The 15691-nt window shown below is 41.9% G+C and overlaps 1 protein-coding gene across 1 annotated transcript in view; it reads right to left on the bottom strand.

Moving 5' to 3' along the window:
- LOC149121616 (uncharacterized) overlaps nucleotides 1–14546 on the bottom strand; it is a 32621-nt gene extending 18075 nt beyond the window's left edge. The window contains exon 1 of the mRNA XM_089316568.1: nucleotides 14112–14546. Within this exon, the coding sequence (XP_089172694.1) occupies nucleotides 14112–14444 (333 nt within the window). The 5' untranslated portion in view covers nucleotides 14445–14546. The remainder of the gene's footprint in view (nucleotides 1–14111) is intronic.
- Nucleotides 14547–15691: the final 1145 nt, after the last annotated feature.

Raw genomic sequence — 15691 nt, 5'->3', positions numbered from 1 at the left:
AAAAACAACAACATTTGCATTCTAGGAGTTCCTGAAGGCATGGAGAGAGAGAAAGGATTAGAAGGCCTTTTCAGTGAGATACATGCAGAAAACTTCCCAGGTTTGGAGAAGAACACAGACATCCTAGTACAGGAAGCTCATAGAACTCCTAGTAAATATGACCAGAAGTGATCCTCATCACAACACGTTGTAATCAAACTCACCACAGTGAAATACAAAGAAAAGATCCTAAAATGTGCAAGAGAGAAATGTCAGATTACTCTCAGAGGATCTCCAATTAGACTCACAGCAGACTTCTCATCAGAAACCCTACAGGATAGCAGGGAATGGCAAGATATAGCCCAAGTACTAAGAGAGAAAAACTTCCAGCCCAGAATATTACATCCTGCAAAGCTCACATTTGTGAATGAAGGTGAAATAAAGACCTTTCATAGCAAACAGAAATTGAAAGAAATTGTCATCACTTGTCCAGCCCTGCAAAAGATGTTTAAGATGTGATACACACAGAAACACAGAAACACAGCCATCAATATGAAAGAAGGTAAAGGAAGAAAACCTCACAGTAAAAGATCATAGGAAGTTCAAAGCACATATTAGAAAATATCTTTGGCAAATGGCAGGGCAAAGTTACTACTTATCAGTAGTCACATTGAACGTTAATGGCCTCAACTGTCCAGTTAAAAGACAGGCTGGCTGAGTGGATTAAGGAACAAAACCCATCTATTTGCTGCTTAAAGAAACACATCTTTCCAACAAAGATGCATGCAGACTGAAAGTGGAAGGTTTGAAAAAGATATTCCATGCTAACAGAAATGAAAAAAGAGCTGGTGTAGCCATTGTAATATCAGATAAAATAAACTTTAACAAAAAACTGTTAAGAGAGACAAAGAGGGGCTTTATATAATGATAAGGGATCAATTCAACAGGAAGATGTAACTATTATAAATATGTATGCACCTTATTATAGGGCACTGGTTTATTTAAAAATTTGTTATGGGACTTAAAGGGAGACTTAGACCCCAATACAATAGTACAGGGGACTTCAGTACTCCACTCTCAGAAACAGACAGATAAACTGTACAGAAGATCAAAAAGGAAACAGCATATTTAATTGGCACTATAGCCCAAATGGATCTAACAGATATCTACAGAACTTTTCATCCTACAGTTCCAGAATACACATTTTTCTCAGCAGTGCATGGAACCTACTCTAGGACTGACCACATACTAGGCCATAAAGCAAGTCTAAGCAAATTCAAAAGAATTAGAATCATACCATGCAGCTTCTCAGACCATAGAGGAATGAAGTTGGAAATTAGCAACTCAGGAATGCCTAGAGCATATGCAAACACATGGAGACTGAACAACATGCTCCTGAATGAACAATGGGTCATAGAAGAAATCAAAAGAGAAATCAGAAACTTTCTGGAAGTAAATGAGGAGAGAACAACACAACATACCAAAACTTATGGGATACAGCAAAAGCAGTGTTAAGAGGAAAGTTTATATCAACGGGTGCCTACATCAAGAAATTTGAAAGGAACCAAATAAATGAGCTTTCAATGCATCTGCAGGATCTAGAAAAACTGCAGCAAACCAGACCCAAAACTAATAGCAGAAGAGAAATCATTAAAATCAGAGAAGAAATGAATAGCATTGAATCAAAAAAAAATTACAAAAAATCAGCCAAATGAGGAGGAGCTGGTTTTCTGAAAAAATAAACAAAATTGACACCCCATTGGCCCAACTAACTAAAAATGAAGGGAAAAGACCCAAATCAATAAAATCAGAAATGAAAAGGGAAATGTAACAACAGACACCACAGAAATAATAAGAATCATCAGAAATTACTACAAGGACTGGTATGCCAGCAAACAGGAAAATCTATCAGAAATGGATAGATTCCTGGGCACATGTAACCTACATTAATTGAACCAGGAAGACATCGAAAACCTAAACAGACCCATAACTGAGACAGAAATTGAAACAGTAATAAAGGCCCTCCCAACAAAGAAAAGCCCAGGACCAGATGGATTCACTGCTGAATTCTACCAGACATTTAAAGAAGAACTGACTCCAATTCTTCTCAAACTACTCAGAACAATAGAAAAAGAGGGAATCCTCCCAAATTCTTTCTATGAAGCCAGCATCACCTTAATTCCTAAGCCGGAAAAAGATGCAGCACTGAAAGAGAATTACAGACCAATATCCCTGATCAACATAGACACAAAAATCCTCAATAAAATTCTGGCCAATAGAATGCAACAACACATCAGAAAGATCATCCACCCATACCAGGTGGGATTCAGCCCTGGTATGCAGGGATGATTCAGTGTTTGCAAATCAATCAGTGTGAGACACCACATTAACAGATTGCCGAAGAAAAACCATACGATTATCTCAAAAGATGCAGAGTAAGCATTTGATAAATACAATACCCTTTCATGATGAAAACTCCAAGCAAACTGGTTATATGAGGAAAATTCCTCAATACAATCAAAGTAATTTATGAAAAACCCATGGCCAGCATCCTATTGAATGGGGAAAAGTTGAAAGCATTTCCACTGAGATGTAGCACCAGACAGGGATGCCCACTCTCACCACTGCTATTCAATATAGTTTGAAAGTTTTAGCCAGAGCCCTTAGGCAAGAAAAAGAAATTAAATGGATACACATTGGGAAGGAAGAAGTCAAACTATCCCTCTTTGCAGATGATATGGTTCTTTATTAAGGGGATCCAAAGAACTCTACTGAGAGACTATTGGAACTCATAGAAGAGTTTGGCAAAGTAGCATGATATAAAATCAATGCACAGAAATCAACAGCCTTTGTATACACAGGCAATGCCACAGCTGAGAATGAACTGGTAAGATCAATCCCATTCAAAATAGCCACAAAAACAATCAAATACCTTGGAATAAACTTAACCAAGGACATTAAAGATCTCTACGATGAGAATTACAAAACCTTACAGGAACAAATAGAAGAGGATACCAAAAAATGGAAAAATCTTCCATGCTCATGGATTGGAAGAATTAATATCATCAAAATGTCCATACTTCCGAAAGCAATTTATAGATTCAATGCAATACCAATCAAAATACTGAAGACATTCTTCTCAGATTTGGAAAAAATTATGCTGAAATTCAAATGGAGACACAGGAGACCTTGAATAGCTAAAGCAATCTTGTACAACAAACACAAAGCTGGAGGCATTACAATACCAGATTTCAGGACCTGTCTTAATTATTACAAAAGTGGAAAATGTGTTTTGCTCAAAGCTTTTCCAACAGCTCCTCAGTCTAGTTTGCCTTCACTTTGAAAAGATACTTTTTCTAGGGTATACATGAGCATTGACTTTGCCATCAAACATAATTTTTGCAAAGAATTTAACTGTACCCAGCTTTTATCAGGAGAGCAAGAAGTCATCACATTGATGACTTCCTCCCTGAATGAGACTATTTGACATGCCTTTGAAGAACATACAATGCTAATGCCTTTTAGTCCTTCCTGGGTTTTGGTGCAATGCATGCCTCCTTTAAAAAATTATTTGTCATGGATGCTACAAATCAGCCCAGCTTATATGGCCCCCCTTCCAATGAAAAGTGCTAAAATCAGTCAAATTGAATTCTGTAGGCACTCTCATTAGTGCTCTCAGTGACTTCTTCACTTGTGGAGCTCATATGCCTTCTAAATTCTTTGGATCAGTTATGATATCCATTACTTCTCAAGGGCTGTGATGCAAGGAATAGCCTCTCTTGGAACCTTGCTATGTGCCAGTTAAATTAAATTTTGGCTATTAACAGTGCTATACTGGAAAAACAGTCACCTACACACCTTGAGCCTGTGATTCTCCAAACCTTGTTGTCTAGTAGGACTTTGGCCATGGATATAGAACAGTAAAACAAGAGAATGGCTACTATGGCCTCCTTAATATATGATGGACCCAAACTTGACATACTCCATTTGGCAAAGGGGATGGCTTCCAATGTCTACTGTCTACATCCAGATGCCAGGGTACTGCAGGAGGTCACTATTCTAACAATAAAATAGAAAAACCATTTAAGTTCAGCTGGACACCATTCTGCTGACTGTTGATCTCATTACTGTTAATCGGAATGCCTTCACTGGTGACAAAGCAGAGACCCAAAGTAGTCACAGCCATTATCTGCTAACAAAAGCTTAAACCAAGAGTTATGGATTAATATCTATTATAACACAATATCTCAGAACCCATCTAGTCCATGCGTTGAGAGTTGGAAGCTGTTATAGTTGGCCCATACATAAATAGGATGCTAATTGTGCCAGATGGGTTCTATATCCTTGTACTGCAAGGAAGATGTCATAGATATTGATGATCCAAACTTATCCAGCTCCCTGCTAATGTGTCTGGGAAAGCAGCAAAGGCTTGCCCAAATGCTTGGGCCCCTGAACCCATGTGATATCTGGAAGAAGCTCCTATCTTATGAGATCAGCCTGGTCTAGCCCCAGTCATTGTAGCCATTCTGGAGGAGAACAAAGCAGAGAGATCAGTGTCTCCCTTTCTCACTCTAACACTACCTTTCAAATATATAAATAAATCTTTTAAAATGTAATCATTTCAATAGATTCCTCAGTGCTCAGTCATGATGACTTTTACTGTCTTAAGGACATTTTCATTTCTTTTTTTATTTATTTTATTTTTTTTAACTTTTATATAATGAATATAAATTTCCAAAGGATTACAATGGCTTCCCCCATATCTTCCCTCCCACCCACAACCCTCCCATCCCCCGCTCCCTCTCCCCTTCCATTCACATCAAGATTCATTTTCGATTCTCTTTATATACAGAAGATCAGTTTAGCATATATTAAGTAAATATTTCAACCGTTTGCACCCACATAGAAACACAAAGTGAAAAATACTGTTTGAGTACTAGTTATAGCATTAAATCTCAATGTACAGCACACTAAGGACAGAGATCCTACATGAGGAGTAAGTGCACGGTGACTCCTGTTGTTGACTTAACAATTTGACATTCTTGTTTATGGCATCAGTAATCACCCTAGGCTCTAGTCATGAGTTGCCAAGGCTATGGAAGCCTTTTGAGTTCACTGACTCTGATCATATTTAGACAAGATCATAGTCAAAGTGGAAGTTCTCTCCTCCCTTCAGAGAAAAGTACCTCCTTCTTTGATGACCTGTTCTTTCAAATGGGATCTCACTCGTGGAGATCTTTCATTTTTTTTTTTTTTTTTACAGAGTGTCTTGGCTTTCCATGCCTGAAATACTCTCACAGGCTTTTCAGCCATATCTGAATGCCTTAAGGGCTGATTCTGAGGCCAGAGTGCTGTTTAGGACATCCGCCATTCTATGAGTCTGCTGTGTATCCCACTTCCCATGTTGGAATATTCTTGCCTTTTAATTCTATCAACTAGTACAGACCTTTGACTCTTAATCCTATCATTAGTCATAAAAATTCTGCTCTAAGCAAGACACACATAAAGCCAAGCTCATCCCTTTCTCAACAAAAATTTAATGCTAACTGCATATTTAGGAGTGTTCTATTGCATTGAATTACAGTACTTTTCTATATCTTATTTTTTCACCTTTTATTTATTTGAAAGGTCAAATTATAGACAGTGAGAGGAAGAGACAGAGATAAAAGTCTTCCATCTGCTGGTTCACTCCCCAAATGGCTCTCACAGATGGAGCTGCACTGGTCTGAAACCAGGAGCCAGGAGCTTCTTCTCTGTCCTCCCTTGGGTAAAGGGGCCTAAGTACTTGAGCCATCTTCTACTATTTTCCCAGTCCATAGCTGAGAGCTTGATCAGAAGATTAGCAGCTGGGGCTAGAACTGGTGCCCATATGGGGTGCCAGTGCCACAGTACCATCCCCTCTACATCTTATAAACACATCTTATCTGTAAGAAGAAAACTGAAAAGTGAGTCAAGTATATCACAAATTATGTTAGAAATTATCTCTAATTTAAAAAAAGGAAAACCCTAAAATAGAAATGGTTCATTTTGGCAATCTGCACAAATAACCTGTGTCCTATTACTTTATTCTTTGGAGTACTTTTCCAGATTTGTTCTGGCCTTCCTGCCTTCCCTTGTTCCTCATACCCTTTCAATATCACTGCCTCTCTGTCCCTGCAGTTCTCTCCCTTTCAAACCAGTCTTGTAGACTGTCAATCATTATTGCAAAATGTTTTGTAGGAAGGGCCTGAATGGCCTTCTAATATCCCTTAAACATATATTTCCATAAAACAGGCAATAGAGGGGCTGGTACTGTGTCCTAGCAGGAAAAGCTGCTGCCTGCATTGCTGGCATCCCTTATGGGTGCTGCTTTGAGTCTCGGCTGCTCCATTTCTGATCCAGCTCTCTTCTAAGGTCTGGGGAAGCAGTAGAAGATGACCCAAGTCTGTGGGCCCCTGAACCCATGTGGGATAACTGGAAGAGGCTCCCAGCTCTTGGCTTCAGTTTGGGGTAGCTCCAGCCATTGCAGCCATCTGGGGAGTAAACCAGAAGATGGAAGACCTTTCTCCCTCTCTCTCTGCCTCTGCATCTCTCTAACTCCAAGAAAATAAAACAAAATAAATAATAATAATAATAAATAAAAATAATTTTAAAAACAGACAGTAGAGCATAGTGGGAAAGCCATTGCCTGTGATGCTGCTATTCCATATTGTGCATGAGTTCTTGTCCCAGTTGCTCTATTTCTGATCCAGCTCCTTCATGCGCCTAGGAAAACCGCAAAGGATGGTGCTTGTGCTCCTACTCCCACATGGGAAATGTGGAAGAAGATACTGGCTCCTGACTTTAATCCAGCTCCAACCCCAGCTGTTGTGGCCATTAGGGGTGTGAAATAGTGGATAAATGATTTACATCTCTCTCTCTCTCTAGCTCTCTCTCTAACTCTGCCTTTCAAATAAATAAATATTTTTAATTTTTTAAAAAAATTAACAAATGGCCCTAAATATTCTGACTCATCTTGACATGTAACAGGAGCCAAGAAAGTTGCTGCTGACTTTATGTAGTGCCTCCTCAATCCATTCTATAAGAAAAAAATATTTATTTCTTTTGCTATCCAAACATTCAAATCCAAAAGAAATAATACTACCCAGTACAGCTCTGTTTAAGGCTGCTCCTGAACTGAGGAAAAGTAAAGGAGCAAGGGGCCCAAACCCTGTGTGGCAGGGTGACAGTCCCCTCCCCACTTTGCATCTGAGTTTCTGATTAGAGAGGGAGACAAAGGCAACTCCAGATACTGCAGTGGTACACAAACAGCCTCAATCACAGACAAGCCTTGTGTGTGTGCAACAGAAGGAGAGCACAGAGCACTATGTAAGGGAGGAATACATTGAACACAAAAGAAAAAGGTGTGAATGGAGATAGCTAAGAATTTCCCCACTCTGCTAATCATGATCTCAAAGATGTCCAGGCCAGAATTCCATTTCACTTTGGAAAACCCACTCCATAAACTTTTCTCCACCTAGGTGTATTCTTCTGTGAGGAATCTGTCTTCCTGTGAGAGATGGCACCACCACAAACTGAAAACCAGTCAAAAAGCAGAGTTATGGCTTTAATTCTCAAAGGTGAATGGACAACCACATCTATGAATTCTGCCTTAAAAAATAAGCTTCCTTCTACTCTAGAAATCTGATACAGATTTGGGCTAAAATGAGAAACACAGAGACCAATTGAGTCTGTTAGGTGAGAAGGAAGGAAGCTTGATTTCCAGTTGTTACTTTGTAGCATGTTAGTTTTGAGACGATTTCATATTCCACTTCTATTTGAAGAGATAGAAAGGTAGAATCAGTGCCAGCCTAACACATGGCAGCTTTAGCCACTGATGACATCACAGCTTGCTACCCAAAAGGGACAGCCAAAATAAACTCAACAAATGAGAACCAAAATAAAACAGAACAGTCTAACATAATACCAACATTTGTTCAGCAGATATTACCAAGATCTTGACACACAAGTCATCAGAAAGATAAAGGGTGGGGCTGGCTTTGTGGCACAGTGGATTAAGCCACCACCAAATCAAATGCTGGGATCCAATATGTGTGTCCACCCTTTAAAAAAGACTGATTTATTTGAAAGTCAGAGTTTTGGGGCCTGGTGCTGTGGCACAGCTGGTTGAGGCCCTTGCCGGCATCCCATATGGTCACCGGTTTGTGTCTTGGCTGCTCCACTTCCAATCCAGCTGCCTGCTAATGTGCTTGGGAAAGTGGCACAGCATGGCCCAAGTCCTTGGCCCCCTATATCCACATGGGAGATCCAGAAGAAGCTACTGGCTCCTGGCTTCAGATTAGCTCAGATCTGGCCACTGCGGCCATTTGGGGAGTGAACCAGCAGACTGAAGACCTCTCTATCTGTCTCTATCTCTATTGGTAACTCTGTCAAATAAATAAAATCAATCTTAAAAAAATCAGAGTTATGGAGAGGAAGGAGAGTCAGATGGGATGGCATTGTGGATTAGCAGGTACAGCTGTTTCCTGCAATGCTGACATCCCATATAGGCACCAGTTCATGTCCTGGCTGCTCCACTTCTGATCCACTTCTCTGCTAGTGGCCCTGGAAAAGTAGAAGATGGTCCAATACCTGGGTTCTTGACACCCAAGTGGGAGACCTGAATGAAGCTCTTGGCACCTGGCTTGGGCCTGGCCCAGTTCTGGCCATTGCAGCCATCTAGGAAGTAGACCAGCAGATGGAAAATCTCTTTCTCATTCTCTCCCTTTCTCTATCTTTGCCTTGCAAATAAATGCTAAAAGAGAGAGAGATCTTCCATCTTAGATGGCTGCCATGGCCAGAGCTGAACCACACAGAAACCAGGAGCCAGGCACTTCATCTGGGTCTCTCACATGGCTTACAATGGCCCAAACACTTAAGTCATCCTTTGCTGCTTTTCTCAGGCCATCAGAAGGGAGCTAGGTTAGAAGTGGAGCAACTGGGACATGAACTGCTGCTCATCTGTGAAGCTGGCATTGCAGATGGTGGCTTTCCCCATTGTGCCACAATGTCAGCCTCACGAGTGCCAGTTTGAGTCACAGCTGTTCCACTTCTGGTCCAGCTCCCTGCTAATGCAACTGGGGAAGCAGAAACAGATGGCACAAGTACTTGGGTCCTTGCACCAACATGCAACACTTGGTTGGACTTCCAGGCTGGGCCAGCATTATTCATTTCAGTCTCTTGAATGAACCAGCAGATGCAAGATCCCCATCCTTCTGTCTCTGCCTCTTTCTCTGTAACTCTGCCTTTAAACTAAAATTTTTAAATCTTAATAAAATAAAGGGAAAGGGTGAAAGAGTAGCCATAGTAAAGTAATAGAGCAAAGCTACAGTTGTGCTGTCCCTCAGCAGCCTTCTGCCTTAAGTGGGAAGTCTCCAGCTTACAGACACTGACATAAAAGACACATTCACAAGACATTTCAAAACAACAGATGAGAGGTTTACAAAGCATATTTGTTTTATGGTAACTTTCATTCAATAGGTACACTTGGTTTAGATATAAGCCTTTAGTGCAGCCAAGTTAACCCAGGGTTGAAATCAAAGAGACATACTGAGGAAGATGTGCTGCCAGGGGAGAGAGCTGCATTGTCTCATTGCTCTTGTAGAATCATAAAGAGAATGAAAAGAGCTACTCATGTGCATGGTTATAAGGAGGACAGAAGCACAAACATTTCAGAAGGGGGGAGCAAATTTCAAATATGGTTATTTTAAGAAAATGAAATGAAGTCAATTTCAGAATATAATGTGGAGTAGAAAAACACCATCAGTTCATCAATTCTCACAGGGATCCAGGAAAACTGCCCTGCCTATCCATAGACCAAATGTTTCAAAACCCATTTTCTGATTAAATTCAGAAGATTACAGGAATCAGCAATCTAGGTGTTCAAATGCCAAATTAAGTTTTAGTTTCCACTATGGGCACATGTAGCCCAATCACTCAGAACATGAGAAAAACTTTTCCATATGAAGGAACATGAAATATTCAGGCACACAGAATACCTGTGCTTAGTGCTCCAAGTGAACCCCAGGATAAGCACCCAGAAAACCTGTTAGGTCTTGGGTCCAGTGCAGTGGTGTAGCATGTAAAATTTTATTTGTTTATTTAAAAGGCAGAATTACAGAGAGGCAGAGGCACAGAGAGTGGTCTTCCATGCACTGATTCATTCTGAAAATGGCTGCAATAGCCAGAGCTGGATCTATCTGAAGCCAGGAGCCAGAATCTTCTGTCAGATATCCCATGCAGGTGCAGAACCCAAGAACTTGAGCCATCTTCCACCGCTTTCCCAGGCCACAGCAGAAAGCTGGATCTCAAAAAAGCACCTATATGGGATGCCAGCACTATAGGTGGCAGCCTCACCTGCCATACCACAGTGCCAGTCCTCAAAATAAACCTATTTTAAAAAGCATTTTAAATGAGGGATGGGAGAGAGTTTGTTTCTCCAAAGCAAGGATAACAAGATAATACCACACAGAAGAAGCTCCTGGCTCCTGGCTTTGGATGGGAACAGCTGCGACCACTGAAGCCAATTGGGGAGTGAACCAGCAGATGGAAGACTTCTCTCTCTCTACCTCTCCTTCTCTCTGTGTGTAACTCTGACTTTCAAGTAAAATAAATAAATCTTTAAAAAAATAACTACTAGTACTCATTAACTTCAAAAATATAGAAATTTAATGAAACTCAAAATATAACCAAAATAATCTACCACAAATTATAATCTTTGAGTCATGTTAGAAAAAAAGTAACCCCTCCCACACTTTGAAAAAATGCACATGGGGCTGGTGTTGTAGGTTAAGCAGACCCTGGCAGTGCCAGCACCACACATGAGCACTGGTTCAAGACCTGGCTGCTCCATTTCCAATATAGCTCCCTACTAATTCACCTAGGAAAGCAGAGGGTGATGGCCCAAGTGTTTGGGCCCCTGAAATCAAGTGTGAGAACCAGAAGCTCCTAGCTCCTGGGTTCACCTGGCCCAGCCCAAGTCATTGTGGCCATCTGAGGAGTGAACCAACAGATGGAAGACCTCTCTTTCAATCTCTCTGTAAATCTGCCTTTCAAGTAAATAAAATGAATCTAAAAAATACACTGTATACAATGTATATTTTGGTTATTCCCTCATACAAAGAAAGCTCAAATAAACTGTAGATGAATCCTCCTGGCTTGATGCAATTCAGAGGATGATAGCCTTCTGCCACCCTGTGGTAGACATCAATGAAAGTTATTAATGGGAAGATGAATGGGCCAGTGCCATAGCTCACTAGGCTAATCCTCCACCTGCAGCACTGGTACTCTGGGTTCTAATCCCAGTTGGGGCACCAGTCCTGTCCTAGTTGCTCCTCTTCCAGTCCAGCTCTCTGCTGTGGCCCAGGAAGGCAATGGAGGATGGCCCAAGTGCTTGGGCCCTGCACCCACATGGGAGACCAGGAGGAAGCACCTGGCTCCTGGCTTCAGATCAGTGCAGCACTCCGGCTGTGGTGACCATTTGAGGGGTGAACCAATGGAAGGAAGACCTTTCTGTCTCTCTCTCTGTCTAGCTCTGCCTGTCAGAAAAAAAATGGGAAGATGAATGGATACCATCAGACTGCTTCCTCACATGGCACATTTTCTTAAAGACATCACTGCTACATTAACAGATTATGTCGCTCATGTGAAACATATCTCTCCTAAAAATTTGAAAGAACTTGCCAGAAACTTAGAGCAGAGCAGGGAATGATGTGCTAAGAACAGTCAGTTAGCTTGAGTAGTCTAGGAATCCTGTTCTTGGCTGTTTTCAAGTTTGTATTAATGTACACACAACATAGTTGCGGAGAAAGTGTCTTACAGCTGTTTCCTGGGTGTGAAGCAACTCTTTTCAGCAGAAACACACAACTGCTTGTCCACTCACAAGCACTGTGATAGGGAGTACATGGGGGAAAAGGTCAAAACACACTGGGTTTGACAGGAAGAATGCTGTTACCCTAACAACCTCTATCCAGGATTCCCTTTCTATTTTTACTTCCTGTTTTTACTATGCTAAATGAGTTTCACAGGTTATTAATCTTGTGACAACAGGACTCTAACAGAATCTATGAATCAGTTAATCAAGTGAAAACTTCATTATACTGAAAGTCTATAGCAATAGCTTTTAGGGCCACATCTCTCTTTCTGTAAAGATGATTTATTTATTTGAGAGGTAGAATTACAGATAGTGAGACAGATAGACAGAGAGAAAGGTCTTCCTTCTGCTAGTTCACTCCCCAGTTGGCTAAAATAGCCAGAAGAAATGCACTGATCTAAAGCCAGGAGCCAGGAGCTTCTTCTGGGTCTCCCACATGGGTGCAGAGGCCAAAGCCCTTGGGCCATCTTATACTGCCTTCCCAGGCCACAGAAGAGAGCTGGATCAGAGGAGGAGCAGCTGGTACTTGACCAGTGCCCATATAAGATGCTGGTACCACAGGCAGAGGATTAACCTGCTGAATCACAGTGCCAGCCCAAAGCCACATCTTTTACTGTACTGTGTGTGCATCTCTGTGGGGGGAAGGGGCATATTTTCTCTTTTCTTCCTTACTCCTCCTCATGTTAACACCTTCTACAAAGGCTTACACAGACCACAGTCATTATGAAAATCTATCACTAATATCCTCCCATGTTGAAAATGTCATGGGGTTAAACACAGAACCCAGAATAAGAAAAGTAATTGGAAACTGGTGTTCTGGCTGAGTGGGTAAAACCATAAGGGTGCTGGTTCGAGACCTGGCTGCTCCACTTGTGATCCAGCTCTCTGCTATGGCCTGGGATAACAGTGGAAGATAGCCCAAGTGCTTGGTCCCCTGCATCTGTGTAGGAGACCTGGAAGAAGTTCCTGGCTCCTGACTTCAGATCCATGCAGGTCTGGCCATTGTGAAGATCTGGGGAGTGAACCAGCAGATGGAGACCTCTCTCTCTCTCTCTGTGCCTTTGCCTCTCTGTAACTCTGCCTTTCAAATAAAAAGTAATTGGCCCTCTTAATTAAAACTGTATGGACTGTAAGATAACCAGCTTGGTGGAGCATTGAGTGACTGTAAAGAACCAGAGGAGAAAAATTGCACTTTTCTGTATTTATCTTTTCATAGCTCTCCACTTTATGAATATCCATATTAAAGTAGCTCATTATTAACACACACGGTAGACTTGCATTAATTTCAGATCATGCCAGTGCCGCGGCTCAATAGGCTAATCCTCCACCTAGCGGCACCAGCACACCGGGTTCTAGTCCTGGTCGGGGTACACTGGCCTCAGCATGCCCACCGCGGTGGCCATTGGAGGGTGAACCAATGGCAAAGGAAGAACTTTCTCTCTGTCTCTCTCTCTCTCTCTCTCTCACTGTCCATTCTGCCTGAAAAAAAAAATCAGTCACTTCTCACTTTGCAAAGAGATTAGCAGCAGGTAATAATAGTTGACATCCCTAATAACATAAGAAAGAAGGGGTGAAGACTGAAATTGAATAGAAGGAAAATAAATCAGCTGTGTTTCCATGGCCTCAAGCTCCAGATTGAAAAAGGGTCTGTTAATTAAACACAGAGGAGAGATCAATGCACATAGCTACGGCACAAGCTTCACATTGCCGCTGGGAAATACATCCAAACACAAGGTGCCCCAGCTGTCAGATGTGTCCACGGGGTCCAGCATGGGGGCCATGAGCCAGATCCTACTCTGGTCTTCTATCTCCACCTCTCTGCTGCCTCAGGCTCCCAGCTGAAGGCCACCGAACCCACCCAGCTGGAACTACCATGGGATATAACAGGAGGCCCAGCCAGAAAACATTCTTTGACCCACCCAAAGTGAGAACTGGGCTTATTTAAATATAGGGAATGGGACTCCGTCCTTCGCCTTGCTCTCAACTGCCCTGCTTGTGCCATACTCATCCTGTGTACTTTAAGGAGAATTTGAGTGAGGCAGCCCATGGGACTGGCCGAGCATTGGGAGACTGGGAAGCAGCGGTGGGAGACACAACACCTGGGACCCAGCCTTGACTCTGCCGGAGAAGCTCCCAGAATCACTGAGAAGCTAGTGATCAATGTCTGGGAGCCGACATCCACCATCACACCCACCCCTCTCCCACACATGCATAGATGCCCCTTCCTATTCTCCATACTTGCCGTGGAAAATCTTAGGAGCACGTCCCCTTTCTTCAGGACACCTGGAGGGCAAAGTGGAGAGTGTGGGACAGGAGAAGTCACTGGAATTTGGGACCCACGGGTGGCAGATGCAGAAGCACAGAAGCAGCCGGTGGTAGGTCTGGGGTGTGTTCTCCCCAAATGCCTGCAATTGCACTTGCAGAGCAAGACGCCCCAGTGAATGTGGGAGAAAGAGCAAAGCAGCCTCTCAGGGAACACTCTGATCAGTAAATGAACTTCATCTGTTCCCAACCCTGAGCTACAGGGAAAGGCACGCGCATGCGCACATTCTCCCACATTCACACGCACAGGCATTCAGAGAGGAAAACGTTAGAGCACCGGGTGACTCTGGGAAATGGAGTCCAGGCCAGGGCATTCCTAGATAGACTTACTGGCCCTCTCCTAGGGCTTCAGTGTGGGGTGGGTGGAGACAGGCTGGGAACCAGAGGGCATTTGCTTTTGTTTACATCCCTCCTTCCCTTCCTTCCCACCCCAAATCTCAAGGGTCAGGTGCTGTTCTTCCTTTCTTGAACAAAATCTTAAGAACTGACAGCCACTGCTGCTTAGTCCCAAATGCCAGTTCCCTCACACATGCTGTTTCCCTCAGAAAAATCCCCCTGCTGCTTTATTCCTGGGCAGCTTCTCTCAAGTAATAAATGACAATGATTTCAATGTAACTCTTAGCACAGGTGTAGACGGCATAGTTTAACATATAGATTTGAGAATACAATTTTTATTTGTGTCTTGTTGATGTTTGTTGTTCTTTTCAAAGCATTTCACACCACCCTCTAATTCACCAAGTTAAAAAAAAAAAAAACCAGGAGAGCTGGATACAGGACTAACATTGCCAAGTATCTTCTAGGGGCCAGATTAACAGAGTAAATGCCTTACTTTGTATCATTTATACCTTAGGTCAATTGTGGAGACAGTATTATCAATTTACAAAGAGAAAGCCGAGGTGGAAAGAGTTCAGAATTGAATTTGCCCACGGAAATATGGTTAAAAAGTCTAGGTTAAAGGCCAACCAAATTTAAATATAGGCATTTGGATCTGGCTGAAGAGCTCATGAAATTATTTTAGGCATGGAAAGTCAAGACACTCTCACAAAAGAAAAAAAAAAAACTAAATGAAAGATCTCTGTGAGTGAGATCCCAGTGGAAAGAATGGGCCATCAAAGAAGGGTACTTTTCTCTGAAGGGAGGAGAGAACTTCCACTTTGACTATGACATTGTCTAAATAAGATTGAAGTCAACAAACTCAAAAGGCTTCCATAGCCTTGGCAACTCATGACTAGAGCCTAGGGAGATTTCTGACGCCATAAACAAGAGTGTCAATTTGTTAAGTCAACAACAGGAGCCACTGTGCACTTACTCCTCATGTAGGATCTCTATCCTTAATGTGTTGTACAAGGTGAATTAATGCTATAACTAGTACTCAAACAGTATTTTTCACTTTGTGTTTCGGTGTGGGTGCAAACTGTTGAAATCTTTACTTAATATATACTAAGTTAATCTTCTGTATATAAAGATAATTGAAAATGAATTTTGATGCGAATGGAATGG

This window comes from Oryctolagus cuniculus, chromosome 16 (genome assembly GCF_051225735.1).
Source record: "Oryctolagus cuniculus isolate XC-2025 breed Fujian yellow rabbit chromosome 16, ASM5122573v1, whole genome shotgun sequence".
NCBI classification, from domain to species: Eukaryota; Metazoa; Chordata; class Mammalia; order Lagomorpha; family Leporidae; genus Oryctolagus; species Oryctolagus cuniculus.
This window is presented reverse-complemented; position numbering and strand designations above follow the sequence as displayed.